The sequence below is a fragment of the Rhineura floridana genome, chromosome 4 (assembly GCF_030035675.1).
Source record: "Rhineura floridana isolate rRhiFlo1 chromosome 4, rRhiFlo1.hap2, whole genome shotgun sequence".
In the NCBI taxonomy this organism is placed as follows: Eukaryota; Metazoa; Chordata; class Lepidosauria; order Squamata; family Rhineuridae; genus Rhineura; species Rhineura floridana.
Window position 1 is genome coordinate 11,368,168 of NC_084483.1, and position 20,408 is coordinate 11,388,575.

The window sequence follows — 20,408 nt, forward strand, 5'->3', positions numbered from 1 at the left end:
GTTCCAGTGCACTCCCCTTTACAGCTTACATATGGACTATACAGAGATGCTTATGCTGGACTTTCACATCAATCCTAAATACATTTACACTTGGAGGCAAGCGATTCCCTCCCCCCACTGGCGCTTATATCCCTGTAAATGCCATTTGTAGTAGATGGAAATGGCTGGCACGCTAATCCTAAACACATTTAGTCAGTAGAGCCAATTTACACAACACTCCAACAGCATCTTCAGTTCTTCATGGCAGTTCTCTCTGACACTAGTCAATAGTTCAGAGGGAGGAATCATGCAGCCTCTGGCTGACCAAAAACCAGCTTAGAGCAGTTGCTGTCACTGAGAGCTGATAGGAGCGCTATGTGAGTGAACCCCACTACCCTGCTAAGCATTTAATATCATGTTGCACCCAGAGCAGCTTGGCCCAGGCAGAACAAAATGTCTGTAAGAGCAATGCAGAAACAAGAATCCTTTTCATGCCGCATTTTAAAACTCCACCTGTACTTAGACAAGGCAGAACATTTTGCAGGAAGTCAATATTACAGAATAACAAATTCATTCTGTGATCCAGGGAAAAAAAGAGCAATTAAGCTCATGGCATGTCTGATAATAAATTCTGAACTCTAGTACAGAAATCTAAATCCTCAATGACCTCAACCCCAGGCAGCAAGTTTTAGGGTCTCAGTGTAGTTCAGTGAAAAGCTGGGGGAGAGGGGAAATGTGTGAACAGCAGTAATACATGTATGTGTTTTAAATAATTCTTTTTTTAATTGTTGAGGCAGTAATACTTGGTTCATGGAACTGCAATACACAGAGAGGTGAAATAAATAGCTTATATATATATAATATATTTATATATATAATAGAGCTGGTTTTAAAATATTCCCTTATCATTGGCGTATTAGGTAATTTTACTTAGTCACTTGAAGGTCGTTAGCAGCATTCTCCAGAAGTGAGCATAACAATGCAGGATCACAGAGACGTGACACCTTATGTCGTCGGAAAGGGTTACAAAGGACTGAGGTACTGAGCCCTCCACGGAAGCTCAATGACTGATCTGAAGACCATCTTGTCTCGGTCAAGCTTGCAGCAGACAATAAAGCAGATCGCTGCAACACCAGAGAATTATCCAAGGAGTTTCAGGGACTTTGGGGAAAGATGAACTTTGGTTTTCTTTGGTTTGTGGTTTTGGGTTTTATTCTTATTTTTATTTTAAGATGAACTTGTTCCCCTCTAGGGATTGGTTTGGAAAAGTTGTCCGTTCCAAAAGAGAAATAAGCACCTGTATGTCAATCCACAGACGAAGAAAAAACAAAGGAAAAAATAGTCAATTTAAATAGAGCCATTCATTTTTGTTTTTCTTCAAGTTACAATAAATCTTTTACAGCTTCCCCAACGGGTTTTTTTTCAATCCAGTCTTTTAAAAAAAATTAAACACAATGTACAAAAATAGAGCTTCTCCCTTATTTTTAGTGTAAAAATATTTCTCTGGTACAGTCTATCTTCTGTAGTTTATTCGCATGACACTGTCTTTGTCTTTTAACTGGGATTGGTGGGTCGTATTCTCCTAGTCCGCTTGGTCACGGTGGTATACTTGAAAGGTTTCTGGAACTCCACTTGACCCTTTGGGTATCTTTTCATAAAATGAACATCTTGCTGGTTCTCCCGTGTCTTGGGTCCTTTCCGGGGCCTCCCCTTTTTGGTGAAGCCGACATACCAGCCCGAGTACTTTGCCGACATCAGTGCTGTGTAGTTGTTCTCTAGGACTTTCTCAATGAAGACACATTCTTTGCTGGTGCCATCCGGCTGCAAGGGAAATAAAATTTTTTTAAAATCAATAAAATTGCAAATTGTTCACAAAGCCAGTTGACCACGCTACACTGGATTCTGGGAACTCCAGTTACAGTGCCCATTTCTGCTAGTTCTATAGAAAGAGGTTATTATTTAATAAGAAGAGCTGCATTTATGTCATGAATCTGTGGGAGTATGGTAAAAGCACAATGTTTGGCAGAATTTGGCTTCTTCATAATCTTTTATTTGTTAAAAATCAGATTTCCAGCTCTTATGGCTATGAAAATGTGCTTGAAAGTGTTTGGGGGAATGTCTACTGAAATCTTGGAAGTCAAGAGAAGTTGCCAAATATTTTTGCTTTGGCTGGGGAAGGAGCTTCAGTGGCCTTGCTCACTCATGACTAGCAAAACTAGATTTATGCAAAATGTAATTATTTATTTCCTCATACTTATACACTACCTTTCCTCTCAATGTGAGCACAGAGCAGCCAGCGATACAATATCACTTACACATACACAGCAGTACATCAGAGTAAAAAAGAAAATTACAAGACATCGTAACTGGAAATACAAGCAGAATAGAAATAGTAATAGTACAGATAGCCAAAAATTGTAGAATCATCAAAAATGCCTGTAGTATTCCAAAGGTCGGGGCAAATAGAAAACAGCAACAGCAGCAGCAACAACATGAAAAATATATTTTACACAAAATGGAAAATCCATGCAACTGTCCATAATGTATACAGGTTGCAGAAACTAGCTTTCCTTCAAGCAAAAGTTTGATTGCCTGGCCACTTTATTTATTTTTAAGCACAGACTATATGCAACCCTGCATATAAGAATATTACAATAAGTATAATATAGTCAAATGTGAAGGTTCCTTCTGATTCTTATTTAAAAATCAATCCAGCACATCATGCATGAAATTGTAACTGCATCACTGCTGCCAACCATGGCTGGATGCAGCCAGACATTTTAGGCCTGTGAGGATCTGCTTCCACTGCTGGCTGTTTCCTCCTCTGCTTAAATTTCATCCGAGCTTAAGTGGTTGCAATCATATGTGAAGTTAAGCTTGAAATAAAGGCTCCTAATGTCTCTTGCTTTTTCACAGATCTTCACATTTTGTACTAAATATATGGTTTGGAGTCAATGTGCAAAGAATTCTGCAGCACCAATGATCAAATATCAAAATACTGTAATCAGGCAAGGCTAGGGGCTGAGCCTATAAAATCAAATTTATGCATTGAATGATTCAAATACACTACAAATCAGGGGTGGCCACTCCGTGGCTCTCCAGATGCTGCTGAACTACAGCTCCCATCAGTCGCAGCCAACACAGCTCATGGTCAGGGATGATGGGAGCTGTAGTCCAGCAGCATCTGGAGAGCCACGGAGTAGCCACCCCTGTACTACATGAAGAGATCAAAACCAGCTTGTGTATTTGATTAGCACATGTTGGCCTTGCTTCAGACGTAATTAATAATTGTCTTGCTTGTGACTGGTGCTGAATAGCACAAATGGATTTCAGGATTTGTATCTTCCAAGTTGGAAGCTAGATGAAAATTCTTCAGCTTGTTTCTGGAATACACTGACTGATTCTCTGCCGGAAATATATAGCAGAGCCATAGTGATATGAGTCCAGATATCTGAAGCAATCTGTCATCTCTCCTTTCCTCCGACAACTTAGCTCTTTTAAGATTTTGCTAACACTGCCAAATCAGCAACCTTCAAAATAATGAAAAGACTATCATTGCTGACATGGTTGTTATTTGAGTCCTGGACTCCACGTGTTTTTTAAAAAAGAAAATAGAATTGAAGAATTGAGTTAGATCCCCATACAAAGATACCCAAAGCCCAAATTCAATCAAATGTTAGTCTAGGATACATCTTTAGTATCTTGACTGAGAATAAAATGCATTCCAAAATCAGGCTTGACCAAGGATTGTGCCCATAGCTCTTAAGTTTGTAAAAGAAAGTTCAGTGCAAAGCTTTTTCTTAATTTGCCCTAGAGATGATCTTTGGTTTACAACTCATCTCTACTACCCATTAAGAAATGTTGTGCATATATCTATGCATTTAAGACTGCAATCTTGGCTGGGAGTGGGGATGGGGGAGAAATTTGATTGAGATCACATTTAAAGCCAAACCTATGAAATCAGCACATTCTGAAATAACAGGAGAACCGAAACACAGCCATCCTTCAAAATTCACACTTATGTACTTCTCAAATCAAACAATGTTTACAAAAATGCATACATTAAGGGGAATTTGCATAAAAATGACTATATTAGTTCAAATAATATACAAAATGCATTATATTAGGAAAAATTGCTTGCAAAAGTGTGTACATCTATAAAAACTGCACACAAAAATGTGTTTATGAGGGGAAATTTGCACTAAAATACTGAATAGTTTTCATGAGAATTTTAAAAAAATTGCAAATTGCTACAGAATGTAGAGAACTGAATTTAAGATTGGAAAAAATGAGAAACAGAAAAAACAAAAATTGACAGATCCTTCCACCCTTACCTGGGAGTTGAATTCAGTGGGGTGAACCAGAAAGCAGACATGTGTGGGACTGTGCTGTACGTTACTTTATACCAAATTTTCTTTGCTACAAGCTTTTCACATCATCAGTGGAGGGGAGAGGAAAGGCAGATAACTCACAAAGGAATTTTACTGTGCAGTTCTATACATATCTGCTTAGAGGTATGTCCCATTGAGTTCAACAGGCTTTCCTCCCAGGTGAGGGGGTATAGGGTTGCAGCCTTCAAATTGTATCTGATGTGAATAGCTCACAACCCACTCATCCCCACTGTGGGGATTGCCTCTCCCAGAAACAGCCTGGAGATATGGGGTGGAAGGAACTGTGGTGGGAGGGGGAAATCAGGTGCAGGCAGCTTACACAAGTTCTTTTAAATTATAGTCCTATATTTGGCTATTTATCCTAGAAATACTCTCTCATTCTTTATTTCAGAAGTGGGGAAACTTAGGCTCAGGGGCCAAATGCAGTCCTCCAGGCCTTTCTATCTAGTCCTATGTAGCCCTCAAAACTGATTCTGAACCAATTCAGAAATGTGAAATACTGTACCAATTGTAATACAAGACCTACAAAATGAATACTTATATATAATTTAAGGAAGAAAAAACACTTCCTTCAGAGCAGTCACCTGTGACAAATGAGAAGACAGAATGAATTTCAGTCCCTGAATTGACTAGCATAGCCAGAACAAAGGGGGAAGGGAACTATTTCCTGGCAATGAAAACAGCACACATAATTTCAATATACAAATTTGTGATGCAGCCACATTTAGACACTGTTGAGCATGCTCACAACTGTTCCCTAGATACAAGATGTCCTGGAACAACTAGTTTCCAGAATCCAGACACACTAAGGAATCACTTTTTTATTACTTTTGAGTTCCTGGTGTCTTGGCTGCTGCCATTGCAACACTATTGCAAGGGAAATGGTACTCAGTTTGTAACATGAGCATATGATGTTCAGCATACATTTTATATTCTGGGACAGGGAATTAAGAACTTTGATACCAGGACTTAAGGTGACCAGTATCATTTGCACAGGAGATGCTAACAGGAAAAGAAAGTAGGGGAGGTACCATCACATAGCTCTGACATTTCTCATATAGTTACAGTAGAACAGCAGAATACAGGCCAGCTTTTTATTAAAAAAAAAAAAAGTGCTACCAGGCAATAACATGATAAGCCAGTATGGCTGCAGCATTTTCTAAAAGGAAAAATAAGATAACATTAACTTTATGTAACATTGTAATGAAGGATATCTATAATGGAGGAATTTATGCACACCGATGGGCCATATTCAACATGAAACCAACAGAGTTGAAAGGGGTTTAAAAAGAACAAGTGTTCTTTCAAAAGCCCCTGAAACACTTACTGGATTGTTTGTACAGAGCATTTGGTTAATTATCTCACTGGTAGTAAACAAGGAACATCTTGAACTGAGACTAGGCTAAAACATTTGCTACCCTTATATTTACATTCCGCACATCTCCCAGCTACTCTCCTCATCTTTTATAGTCCAATTTGGTGTACTTGGCGCTTTTACATTTCAGGTTCTCCAATTGGAAAGGATCAAAAAGGAGTCAGCTGTGGCTGTACAAATGCTCTCTCCAAGCAAAGCCTTTAGTTTAGGCCACTAATAGTTTTCTGCTTGGCAGAAATTCTGTCGAGCTATGGTGCCATTAGGTAGATAGTGTGAGTCTATCCACATTTACTCACATGGTAATCGTACAGATTTCACAATGACTTATTCCCAAGCAGAGATGGGGGATCAATTCAGTTTGTTTCGCTTTTCAGTATGAACCTACCCTAATTCATACGTCTCAAAATAACATGTGAACTGAAACACAGCAATCCTTCAAAATGTGCACGTCTCTAAATTTTGTGATGCAGTTCTCCAGCCCAAAACATTGTGTACAAAAATGCACATATTAAGAGGGGAAATGCATTATATACAGTAGCGTGGTGGCAAATTAAGAAGTGTAGGGTCCCTTCATGTTGATCACAGCCATGCCCTGTTTTTGATGGTTTTTTTGCGGTGGGGTTCAGAATGAGATCCTTGTTAATGCCTAGGAACCAATAAGCATGAAAAAGGAGAGAGTTGGCTCCAATCAGCAGGAAAGAAGCATGTTAGAAGACTCTTCTCAGTGGCTAACACACTCTCATGCTGATAGACTTGTAGGATGCTGGAGACATACCCTGCTGGAACCCTGCTCCTGAAAAAGTAAAGGGTCTGAGACCCCCCCCAAAATCTGCATGACTACACCCCTGATTATATAAAGGAAAACTGCTTGCAAAACTCTGGGAGAAATGAGGGCCACTACTCGTTCTCTTGACCCTTGCCCACACTGGTTAATCAAATCTGCCAGAGTGGGAGTGGCTGACTGGTTGGTATATTTAATTAACACCTCCTTAAGGGAAGGTTCTATGCCAACATTGCTGAAGGAGGCTGTGACCTTTGTTAAAGAAGCCTTCTTAAGACCCTGCAGATCTTAACAACTTCCGCCCATTCGCTAATCTCCCCTTTGGGGGCAAGGTGATTGAGAAGGTAGAGGTTGCTCAGCTCTAAGTTTTCCTGGATGAATCGGACTATCTAGACCCTTTTCTATCAGGCTTCAGGCCTGGTCATGGGACAGAGACTGCCTTGGTCAACCTGCTTGATGACCTACGCCGGGCATCAGACAGGGGCAGTGCATCCCTGTTGGTGTTGCTGGACCTCTCTGCGGCCCTCGATACCATCGACCATGGTATCCATCTGGGCCGTCTAGCTGGGATGGGGTTGGGAGGCACTATTTTACGGTGGCTCTGGTCCTACCTGACAGACAAGACCCAGAAAGTGGTGCTGGGAGACTACTGCTCAACCCCCTGGCCGTTGGCCTACAGGGTACCACAGGGTTCACTTCTGTCTCCCATGCTCTTTAACATTTATATGAAACCGCTGGGAGAGGTCATCAGGAGATTTGGAGTACAATGTCATCAATATGCTGATGACACTCAACTCCATCTCTCCCTACCACATGATCGCAGGATGGGAGTGCTCATCCTAAACCGATGCCTGGAGGCTGTGAAAGGCTGGATGCGGGCTAACTTAAACTTAATCCAGACAAGACGGAAGTACTGCTGGTCAAGGGGAAAACTGCACCAGGGATAGGGTTGCAACCTATTCTGGATGGGGTTGCACTCCCCTTGAAAGAGCATGCCTGCAGTTTGGGAGTCCTCCTGGATCTTGCCCTGCTGCTTGAATATCAGGTGGCTGCAATAGCCAGAAGCTGGTCTACCAGCTGTGTCCGTTCCTGGAAGCAGTTGACTTGGCCCCAGTGACACAAGCATTGGTGACATCGAGGCTTGATTACTTTAACACAGTTCGGAAATTACAGTTGGTTCAAAATGCAGCAGCCAGAATGTTAACTGGAGCAAGGCGCAGGGAGCATATCACCCCTGTGCTTTATCGACTGCACTGGCTCCCAATTTGTTTCCAGGCCCAATTCAAAGTGCTGATTCTAACCTTTAAAGCCCTAAACGATCTTGGACCAATGTACCTGAGGGACCACTTACGTCCATATGTACCTGCCCGGGATTTAAGATCATCTGCCTCTGGTCTCCTCTGCATGCCTGGAATGAAAGATGTTAGACTGACAGGCACGCGGGAGAGAGTCTTTTCAGTCATGGCCCCCAGGCTTTGGAATACCCTAGCCCAAGAAGCTCGCTCTGCTGCCTCCCTGATGATTTTCCGGAGACTTCTGAAAACCATCTCGTTCTGGACAGCCTTTGGGAGGGACTGAAGGTAGAGCCTGAAACTGATTTTATGCCTTCTATTTTAATTTTACCTCTTTAGTCCCTTCAGTACCACTCTCCCATATGTATGTATGTGTGTGAATATGTGTGTATAGTATTTTATGTATTTTAATTTATCTTAATGCTTTTGTGATCTTTATTGTGTACAATTTTATTATGTATGTGTTCGATGTTATTGTAAGCTGCCTTGAGTGGCCTGTTACAAGGTAGAAGGGCAGGATAGAAATATTTTAAATAAATAAATAATGAATAAATAAAACTGTTTTTGCAATATGCAAAATGGCATACAAAAAAGTTTATACTAGGACAAATGCACATTAAAATGCTGGGAAAATTTCATGAGGACTTTTTTTTTAATGCATACTGATGCAGAAATGTGGCAAAGTGAACTTCTGGGAAATAGAGAGAAACTGAAATTGACAAGAGTCGTCCATCCCAAGCAAGTGTACAGTCTGAGCCAGCACAAAGAAATGCAAGGGCACCATTGTACTGACTTCTTATTAAAAACAGTGCAAACATTTGGTCATCTGAGAAGCCATCCTCATATCAAACGGGGGGGCAGCTATTTTGAAAGGGACAGAAAGGGACAGAGGAAGCAATTCAGAACAAATATCTTCAACGCTATAGCAGCAGCAAGTAAACATGGAAGGTTTGGATCAGGAAATAATGTTCTAACAAGTTTTTGATTTTTTTTTCTTTGTAAAGGTCCTGCTAAACTCCTGGACAATTTCAGTCCTCCCCTGGAGAATATTCAGTGAAATGGCCTTTCCAGTTTCCCCATCTGAAGTAGGTTTTGATATTGTTTTAACTATCTTACTATTGTTGAAGGAAGCCATTTCTTCTCTCTTAGCAACATTTCTTAGCAACATTAGCTCCATGAGCTAGAGGGAGCCCCAGCTGACGGAGCGTCAAGGCGAGTTAAGCAGCAGAGCGAAAAGAGGGTAAGTAGCTCCCATTTATTCCATTATTTAATTGAAGTAAAACAGCTCAGAGCAATAAGTAATAAGGGCAGCCCAAGGTCACCCTGAGCTAGGAGCCAAATCCTGAAAGAACCTATATCTTAGGAGACAGATCCTAGGAAGGAAGCCTATAGAAAGCTAGTTTTCAACACCACCCTAGCAGGAAAGCTTCAGGGGACACTGTAAACAAGGCTAAATTCCAGTCCGAGAGAAGGGGGAAAAGGAAACTCCACCAACACATACAGGGAGAGAGTCAGCTCAGTCCTTGCTAAAAAGGGCAGCTTCAGCCTTCCTGAAACACAACCACAAGCTCTGTTTCCCTAGGTTAAAGAAAGGTCAGGCTGTTCTAGGTGGGAAAACAACAAACAAAAAAGACTTGCCTAGAAGGCGCAGCCCCTTGATTAGATTAAAAGCAGCCAAAAGCTTAAACAGCCCCGCCCCTCACTCAGGAAGGAAGGAAGCCTACCTTCCTGCCTTCAAAGGAAGGAAGCCTGAGAGAATACTAAAGAGTTAAGCCCCAGCTGATAGCCATCAGCCTCAAGTAACGCATCATTGGCTGGCAGCAGTAGCTGGGAGGAACCAGCCACACATATAAAGTCAGAGCACCCTAGCGAGGGAGCCTGCTCCACGAGGTAGAGAGAGCCCCAGCTGACAAAGCGTCAAGGCGAGTTAAGCAGCAGGGTGAGGAGGCCAGGGCCCCCCACTCTGCCCGTCTGTTCCCTGACCTCAACTAAACCGCAGTCTCCAACCCATTGACGTAATAAACCTTAAACAAAACTATGCAGGTAAGAAGCCAGCAGGGGTGTGGGGGCTTTCCGGTGTTTTGCACCGCCTGCAGCATGTACGACTACCTGCCTGTTGGACAGAAGTCGTGGGTGTGCTCTCGGTGCAATGAGCTCCTGGCTCTCCGGGAACGACTTCATTTCCTTGAGGCCAAGGTGGCGGACCTGGAAAAGCTGAGAGAGGCAGAGAGGTGTGTGGAGGAGGCCTTCAGGGACGTTATAGCTGTGTCCCACTCCAACGATGATGGCTCTCCTGCTATCATGGACAACGATGGTCTCGGGGAAGGAGAGCATCCAGCTGAGGAAGAGGGAAACAATCCCTTAGAAGGGACCCATTCCTTGGGGGATGAGCAGCTATCCTCTCGTGCCGAGGATATATCTCCAGGGGGTGGAGGGATCCTTGTAGTGGGTGATTCGATCATTAGGAACATAGACAGTGGGGTGTGTGATGGGCGTGTAGACTGCAAGGTGTTTTGCCTGCCTGGTGTGAAGGTTGCGGATATCGCCCGTCGTTTAGATAGTTTGGTAGACAGTGCTGGGAAGGAGTCAGTGGTCGTGGTGCACGTTGGCACCAACGACATGGGGAAATGCAGCCGTGAGGTCCTGGAAGCAAAATTTAGGTTGCTAGGTAGGATGCTGAAAGCCAGGACCTCCAAGGTGGCTTTCTCTGAAATGCTACCAGTTCCACGCGCAGGACCAGCCAGACAGGCCCAGCTTCGCAGTCTCAATGCGTGGATGAGACGATGGTGTCGGGTAGAAGGGTTCGGATTTGTTAGGCACTGGGGAACATTTTGGGACAAGCCGGGCCTGTACAAAAGGGACGGGCTCCACTTGAACCAGAATGGAACCAGACTGCTGGCACTTAAAATTAAAAAGGTAGCAGAGCAGCTTTTAAACTGACTGAGGGGGGAAACCCGACAGGAGCTGAGAAAGGTCCGGTTCGGAATAAACCTCCCCCCTGGGATAAAGACCAAAGAAATGATGAAATTTTAAAAGGGGTAGGCCTAGAAGTAGGCATTGTGAGAGCAGGGGCACAGGATATAAATTCAGAAGAGCAAAATTACCACAGGCCTAACCACAAGTGCCAAAGACACTTGAAGAGAGACACTGCTTACAAGTGCCTGTACGCTAATGCTAGGAGCCTCTGAACCAAGATGGGAGAACTGGAGTGCTTGGTCTTAGAGGAGAGCATTGATATAGTGAGCATAACCGAGACCTGGTGGAATGGAGAAAACCAGTGGGATACGGTTATCCCTGGATATAAACTATATCGGAAGGACAGGGAAGGACGTATTGGTGGCGGAGTCGCTCTATACGTGAAAGAAGGCATTGAATCCAGCAAGCTCGAAACCCCAAAAGAGGCAGACTCCTCCACAGAATCGTTGTGGGTGGTGATACCGTGCCCCAGGAGGGACTTAATACTGGGAACGATCTATCGTCCCCCTGATCAAAATGCTCAGGGAGACCTTGAGATGAGATATGAAATTGATGAAGCATCCAAACTAGGAAATGTGGTAGTAATGGGTGACTTCAACTACCCGAACATAGATTGGCTGCATATGTGTTCCAGTCATGACAAAGAAGCAAAGTTTCTAGATATTCTAAATGACTATTCCCTAGATCAGTTGGTCATGGAACCGACCAGAGGGACGGCAACCCTGGACTTAATCCTCAGTGGGGACCGGGACCTGGTGCAAGATGTAAGTGTTGTTGAACCGATTGGGAGCAGTGACCACAGTGCTATTAAATTAAACATACATGTAACTGGCCAATTGCCAAGAAAATCCAACACGGTCACATTTGACTTCAAAAGAGGAAACTTCACAAAAATGAGGGGATTGGTAAAAAGAAAGCTGAAAAACAAAGTCCAGAGGGTCACATCACTCGAAAATGCTTGGAAGTTGTTTAAAAACACTATATTAGAAGCTCAACTGGAGTGCATACCGCAGATCAGAAAAGGTACCGCCAGGGCCAAGAAGATGCCAGCATGGTTAACGAGCAAAGTCAAGGAAGCTCTTAGAAGCAAAAAGTCTTCCTTCAGAAAATGGAAGTCTTGTCCGAATGAAGAAAATAAAAAAGAACATAAACTCTGGCAAAAGAAATGCAAGAAGACAATAAGGGATGCTAAAAAAGAATTTGAGGAGCACATTGCTAAGAACATAAAAACCAACAACAAAAAATTCTATAAATACATTCAAAGCAGGAGACCATCTAGGGAGACAATTGGACCCTTGGATGATAAGGGAGTCAAAGGTGTACTAAAGAACGATGAGGAGATTGCAGAGAAGCTAAATGAATTCTTTGCATCTGTCTTCACAGTGGAAGATATAGGGCAGATCCCTGAACCTGAACTAACATTTGCAGGAAGGGATTCTGAGGAACTGAGACAAACAGTGGTAACGAGAGAGGAAGTTCTAAGCTTAATGGACAATATAAAAACTGACAAATCACCGGGCCCGGATGGCATCCACCCGAGAGTTCTCAAAGAACTCAAATGTGAAATTGCTGATCTGCTAACTAAAATATGTAACTTGTCCCTTGGGTCCTCCTCCGTGCCTGAGGACTGGAAAGTGGCAAATGTAACACCAATCTTCAAAAAGGGATCCAGAGGGGATCCCGGAAATTACAGGCCAGTTAGCTTAACTTCTGTCCCTGGAAAACTGGTAGAAAGTATTATTAAAGCTAGATTAACTAAGCACATAGAAGAACAAGCCTTGCTGAAGCAGAGCCAGCATGGCTTCTGCAAGGGAAAGTCCTGTCTCAGTAACCTATTAGAATTCTTTGAGAGTGTCAACAAGCATATAGATAGAGGTGATCCAGTGGACATAGTGTACTTAGACTTCCAAAAAGCGTTTGACAAGTTACCTCACCAAAGGCTTCTGAGGAAGCTTAGCAGTCATGGAATAAGAGGAGAGGTCCTCTTGTGGATAAGGAATTGGTTAAGAAGCAGAAAGCAGAGAGTAGGAATAAATGGACAGTTCTCCCAATGGAGGGCTGTAGAAAGTGGAGTCCCTCAAGGATCGGTATTGGGACCTGTACTTTTCAACTTGTTCATTAATGACCTAGAATTAGGAGTGAGCAGTGAAGTGGCCAAGTTTGCTGACGACACTAAATTGTTCAGGGTTGTTAAAACAAAAAGGGATTGCGAAGAGCTCCAAAAAGACCTCTCCAAACTGAGTGAATGGGCAGAAAAATGGCAAATGCAATTCAATATAAACAAGTGTAAAATTATGCATATTGGAGCAAAAAATCTGAATTTCACATATACGCTCATGGGGTCTGAACTGGCAGTGACCAACCAGGAGAGAGACCTCGGGGTTGTAGTGGACAGCACGATGAAAATATCGACCCAGTGTGCGGCAGCTGTGAAAAAGGCAAATTCCATGCTAGCGATAATTAGGAAAGGTATTGAAAATAAAACAGCCGATATCATAATGCTGTTGTATAAATCTATGGTGCGGCCGCATTTGGAATACTGTGTACAGTTCTGGTCGCCTCATCTCAAAAAGGATATGATAGAGTTGGAAAAGGTTCAGAAGAGGGCAACCAGAATGATCAAGGGGATGGAGCGACTCCCTTACGAGGAAAGGTTGCAGCATTTCGGGCTTTTTAGTTGAGAGAAAAGGCGGGTCAGAGGAGACATGATAGAAGTGTATAAAATTATGCATGGCATTGAGAAAGTGGATAGAGAAAAGTTCTTCTCCCTCTCTCATAATACTAGAACTCGGGGACATTCAAAGAAGCTGAATGTTGGAAGATTCAGGACAGACAAAAGGAAGTACTTCTTTACTCAGCGCATAGTTAAACTATGGAATTTGCTCCCACAAGATGCAGTAATGGCCACCAGCTTGGATGGCTTTAAAAGAAGATTAGACAAATTCATGGAGGACAGGGCTATCAATGGCTACTAGCCATGATGGCTGTGCTGTGCCACCCTAGTCAGAGGCAGCATGCTTCTGAAAACCAGTTGCTGGAAGCCTCAGGAGGGGAGAGTGTTCTTGCACTCGGGTCCTGCTTGCGGGCTTTCCCCAGGCACCTGGTTGGCCACTGTGAGAACAGGATGCTGGACTAGATGGGCCACTGGCCTGATCCAGCAGGCTCTTCTTTTGTTCTTATGTTCTCCCCTCATCTATCAATATGAACTAATAACAGGGTTTCATTCAACATGGAGAGAGCCAAAATGTCTGGCAAGAGAGTTTTCTAAGAAGGACTGTTGGAGAATTTCACTTTCCTACCCCCAGAAATATTCAGTGAAATTCCTCTTCCCTGTAATTATGCCACCTACAAATAATGTGGAGAATTTTAGCAGGCTGTTTTTCCTTAGTCCTAGTTTGGCACAAGAATATAAGAAAAGCCTGCTGGCCCATCTAGTCCAGCATCCTGTTCTCATAGTGACCAACCAGATGCCTGTGGGAAACCTGCAAGCAGAACCTGAGCACAAGAGCACTTTCACCTCCTGGGTTTCCAGTAGCTGGCATTCAGGAGCACACTGCCTCTGACCATGGAGGCAGAGCATAGCCATCATGGTTAAAAGACACTGATAGTTTTATTCTCCATGAATTCGTCTAATCTTCTTTTAAAGCCCTCCAAGTTGGTGGCCATCACTGCCTCTTGTGGGAGACAATTCCATAGTTTAACTATGTGCTATGTGAAGAAGTACTTTCTTTTGTCTGTCCTGAATCGTTCAACAATCAACTTTATTGAATGTTCATGAGTTCTAGTGTTATGAGGGAGAAATCTTTTCTTTATCCACTTTCTCTATGCCATGCGTAGTTTCATACCCTTTTATTATGTCACTTCTTACTTACCTTTTCCCTAAACTAAAGAGCCACAAATGTTGTAACCTTTCCTCATAGGAGAGTTGCTCCATCTTGGTTGCCCTTATCTGAACCTTTTCCAACTCAACAGTATCTTTTTTGAGATGAGGCAACCAGAACTGTACACAGTACTCCAAGTGTGGTCGCACCATAGATTTGTATAATGGCATTGGCAGTTCCCCCCCCCAAATCTGTTTCTAATGATCCCTAGCATGGAATTTGCCTTTCTCACAGCTGCCGCACAGAGCGTTGACTTCATCAAGCGATCCACTTCTAGCCCAAGGTCTCGTTCCTGGTCAGACACTGCCAGTTCAGACCCTATGAGTGTATATGTGAAATTAAAACTTTTTGCCCTGACATGCATAACTTTACACCCTTTTTACATTAAATTGCATTTTATTGCCCATTCACTCAGTTTGGAGATATCCTTCTGGAGCTCTTCACAACCCCTTTTTGTTTTAACAACCCTGAACAATTTCATATCGTCAGCAAACTTGGTTACCACATTGCTCACCCAACCCTAGATCTTTCTTTCTTTCTTTCTTTCTTTCTTTCTTTCTTTCTTTCTTTCTTTCTTTCTTTCTTTCTTTCTTTCTTCATACATACATACATACATACATACATACATACATACATTTTATTTATAAATTTGTATCCAACCTTTCCTCCCAAAAGAGCCCAGGGCAGCAGACACAGAAGTGATAAAACAATTAAAACATCTAAAAACAATTCCAATACAGATGAATACTTGGAAACATCTCTTCTTAAAAGGCTTGCTGGAAGAGAGAGATCTTCAGTAGACACCGAAAAGACAACGGAGATGGTCCCTGACTAATTTTTAATGGGAGATAATTCCAAAGAGTAGGTGCCATCACATAAGAGGCCCAATTCCTCTACTGTGTGGAATGGATCTCCTGATGAGATGTTATCTCCAGGAAGCTCTCACCTGCAGAGCACAGTGATCAACTGGGTATATAAGGGGTGCAATGATCTTTAAGGCCTAGAGCAGCGTTCCCCAACCTGATGCCCTCTGGATGTTGCTGGACTACAACTCCCATAACCTGGACCATTGGCCATGCTGGCTGCAGCTGTTGGGAGTTGCAGTCCAGCAACATTCAGAGGGCACCGATTTGGCCTAGAGTACACAGAACATTGGGTTTAAAAGCACATATCCCAACACTGATCCTTGTGGAGGACTCTACTTTCTACATCCCTCCACTGGGAGAACTGTCCATTTATTCTTACTCTCTGCTTCCTGTTTCTTAACCAGTTCCTATCCACAAGAGCACCTCTCCTCCTATCTCATGACTGCTAAATTTACTCAGTAGTCTTTGGTAAGGTACTTTACCAAAAGCTTTTTGAAAGTCCAAGTACACACTGTCAACTGGATCATCTTTATATGCCTGTTGACACTCTCAAAGAACTCTTATCATGTAATATATTTACTGTCAGGGGATATGATCAGTTTCAAAGAAAACCACCAGGTAACCAATATGTTTTTATAAACTGACCTAAATAGTTGCATAAAAAGTCACCCACGCTATAATTTAAGTAACATTTCAAGAGTTCAAGGCACTTCATGCACATTCTCAGTAATCTTTTTAACAGTCCTGTAAGATAGGCCAATGCTGATATTTCCATATTGCAGATGGGTGGTGAAGGGTGAGGGGATAATGGCCTGTCTTCAGCCATTTAGCAAGCTGAAATTTGAACTTCCAGCCTGACAGCATATACGCATCGCCATATGCATCACTCTTGCTCTCAGAACACATTGGTGGAAAAACAGAGATCCATCTGTTTTGTTTATTTTTTAAGAATCTAACCCAGAGAGCAGACAAACCACTCCTGACACTCAATGGTGTTTCTGTTTTCTCCTTTAACTTCATTACGTAGCTAACCGGCCTTGCTTACATTCTTCTCCACTTTACCTGAGTGGTTACCATGGGGATAATATTAGGGTTGACATATTTCAGTCCCACAAATCCGGGCAGGCTAATTTGCATATTATGCACATTATTTGCTAATTATGCAAATTAAGCATATTAATAATTGCATTATCCAGTTGTTTTGTTTTTGTACCTAGTAATTGTCAACAAAAACTGAAGGAATATATGAGAAATCTTTTTTTTAAATGTACATTTTCAGCCTTAAAAGACTAGGCTCTATTCTATGGAATATTTATTTATGTATTAAGAAGATTTATATCCTGCCCTTCCATTGTTAAAAACAGAGCTCAGGGCAGCTTACAAATGTAATAAAAACAATAAAAGTGTAACTTTTCAAGAACAGTTTGGGAACTCTTGGTGTAAGGCATCTGCCTATATTCCTGTGCTGCTCTCACCCCTCATTTAGGTGCCACGGATGCACACATGTGGACATACCTCTTTACAGTTATGGAAAGTGATTCTTAATAATGTGTTATCTGCTCTAGGGGCTCATCCAGACGACCGCAAAATGTGTGACACACTCGCTATGTGTGTTTATTATTTTTCGGTCGTCCAAATGACGTCGCGCGGTGTTACGCATTTTCGCGAGTTAAATCCGCTCCTTCCAAAGGGGCAAAAATGCGATTTGCTGTTTGAAATCGGGAATCTCGCTGTGCCACAAAAAAAGCATTTTTTTCCAATGGGAAACAGTGGACAACCCAAATAGGAAACAGTGGATTATCCCGCTCCGTTTGGATAAGCCCCATGTCTCCAGATGCAAGGTTGCATAGGTGTTTATGGGCGGGACCATAAAATATTTTGTAAAGTTCAAGTTTTATATGACATCATTTAGTAAATGTGCTTAGGATCGCACCAGTGGCATTTCCAAATACGTACTTTCACACAGACTTTGGTTTTCCATAACATAGTGTTTGTACAAGCCTTCACACTTGGGGGGGGCACTACTTGCACACCCCTTCCAAAAGCACATCAAGGTTGGATATGCACCTTAACCAAGACACAGACAACAGGGCCCTCAAAACAAAGACAAAAAATAGTGTGTTTTTGTTTTCTGAGGAGGAAACTCTTCCTTGGGAAAATCTTATTATTATTATTATTAGCATTAGCATTTAAATACCACCTTTTCTCCAAGGAGCTCAAGGTGGAGTAAACGGCTCTAGCCCTTCTCATTTAATCACCACAACAGCCCTGTGACAGGTTAGGCAGAAGGGCAGCGACTGGCCCAGGATCACCCAGCAAGCTTCATGGCTGAGTAGGGATTCAAACCCTAGTCTCCCAGGTCTTTCTCCAACAAGGCTTTCTCCAAAGGCTTTTTCTTTTATATTTCTCTCCCCCCCCCACATGCTCTCAAAGTATTTTTACCCATCTTCTGTAATTTCTTCTCCCATTCTCCTTTCATACTCAAGTGTATCCCCTTCAAAAAAAATATGGCCAGTTTTTTCATCCCTCCTCCCTGCCCCTTTTACAGCCACTTCTTTCTCCTATAACTCCCTCCTTTCCATTCCCTGATTCTTTTATCTCTCATTTTCTTCAACATTTTTTTCTGAGAGACCTTCCTTCCTCCCTCCCCCGCCCAACTCATCATGCCTTTACTCAATATGCAAGGAGTTGCTGGTGCTAGCATTGGTCCAACCAAAAGGCTAAGGCATGCCATGGGGATGGGGCAGGAAAATGCAGAAGGACTAGGCAGGCTATAGCTCTGAGGCCCATCTGACACTGGCCCAAGGCCCACTGGTGGCTCCCAGGTAGGGTTGCAAGGTCAGAAGCATTCCAAACTCTGAAATTTCAGGGGTGGCCCCTAGTGTTATCATAGGGGCAGGCCCAAGTGATGTCACAGGGATGGGCCCTAGTGATGCCATTAAGCATGATACATTAAGCACCAACAACAATTGTTTAGGCCATACAATTCAATCACAAATATTTCTGTGATTGGAAATTAAGACAGAAATCTTAGCTAAAAGATGGACCCTAGATAGAGAACATTTAATCTAGCCTACTTGCTTCTGGCAAGAAGGGTTTAAGTGCCCTCAGGCCAGGCCACTCACCAGAGGGCCATTGTAGGAAGAAGGGAGCCTAGTGCTGTGGAGATGTTAGATGGGAACACTCAGAAGTAAAGATGGATGCCCCTGAAGGCTGCAATTCTAAACACACTTACTAAGGGACTAAGCCCCATAGGACTTACTTCTGAGCAGATATGGTTTGGATTGTGCTGTTGGTAAAGCTTGACTAGGGATCCTCTACAAAAATATCCATATCCAAGCAAGGTTGGCAACCCCCTGCATGGAATGCCTTGCCCCTACCTTTTAACATGGCTGCTCCAAACTTCACAGATTTGACCCTTCACTTCAGAAAGAGGTCTGAGAAATGAGTAAGAGTAAGAAGATTTTCTACCATTTTCTATCTACCCTGTGGGCTGCTATAAACTCACTTTGACAGCCAAACCAATTCCAGTAAGTATTGACAGAAAGAAAACACACATGGTTTGGTTTACCTTCACAGGCAGTAGATTGGGAACAACAACAATTGCATCCACACTTCCCAGTATGTGAATTCTCTTATACCACTACTGAACAAAAAACAAACCATCATCCAACCAACAAGGTGCATCATCAGTGAGTTTAAAGGGGTTAAGATGAGCATATGGAACCACTGTTGTTGCTTCTATGAATGTGAGTGAGGTTAAAGGCAAATAAAATGCCAATACCCCCCCCTAAAAAGACAGTGATGATTTCCTAAATGCAATACCCTATCAACCACAACAAGATTCCTGCAAGTAAAACAGAAAGCTCAGCATCCCACAATCAATCAGGATTCATAACCAAAAAAAAAAAAGTAAAAAAATCCTGGAAGCCAGTCAACCAAGGTCACAGAAATCCCCATGCAGCACAACCTGACCCCGGGGCCATGTTAGTGCAGAATGCTGTGGCACGATTGCTGACATGAGTGAGACCCTCTCAGCACTTAGTACCTCTGCTCTGAAATCTGTACTGGTTGCTGATTTGATACCAGGCCAAGTTCAAGGTGTGCTTTCCATGTTACGGGTGCCACATAGTACTTGTTCTGCTCTTGTAAGAAATCAGTCCTTTAGTGTGGCAGCACCTACTCTTTGGAACTCCCTGCCTATTGACACTAGGCAGACACCTTCATTGTACTCTTTTCAGCACCTGCTAAAAACATTTTTGTTTAGGCAAGTCTACTCAGGCATGAAGAAGCTATTGTGTTTTTTTAATCTGTTTTTAACTCATTGTTGGTTTTATTTTGAATGTTTTCAAATGTCTTGTCTTTAACTGTTGTTGCCAATAATTGCATTGTTTTAATTGCTTCTGTAAACCACTTTGAGGTTTTTTTACAATAAAATGGTATATAAATGTTGTAAGTAAAATACATAAATAAATTTCAGAATCAAAGTGGCCCTTGGGTCTCTTTCCTCTTTTAGGAACAAAGGAATCTGCCTTATACCGACTCAGGCCAGTTGGTACCATCTAGCTCAGTACTGATGACATGGACTAGCATTGGCTCTCCAGGATTCCAGGCAATAGTCTTTCCCAGAAATTGAATTTTGGATCTTTGCATGCAAAGCATATGCCCTGCCATTGAGCTACAACCCTTCCCATTTAACAAAGTATCTTTTAAAATTGTTCTTTTCATTTCACTAATGAATGCACATCATACCTATGGCAGATCCACACCTTTCATTTAAAGCACATTCAACACATATTTGAAGCAAACGAATTACACCACAGAATCATAGGAACTGTAGTTTGCTAAGGGTGGTGGGAACTATAAC

The 20,408-nt window shown here is 42.4% G+C and overlaps 1 protein-coding gene across 1 annotated transcript in view; it reads right to left on the minus strand.

Annotated features, from left to right (window-relative positions):
• Positions 1-515: 515 nt before the first annotated feature.
• Positions 516-20,408, minus strand: part of FGF18 (fibroblast growth factor 18) — a 208,982-nt gene continuing 189,089 nt past the window's right edge. The window contains 1 exon segment of the mRNA XM_061622474.1: positions 516-1,800. Within this exon segment, the coding sequence (XP_061478458.1) occupies positions 1,534-1,800 (267 nt within the window). The 3' untranslated portion in view covers positions 516-1,533.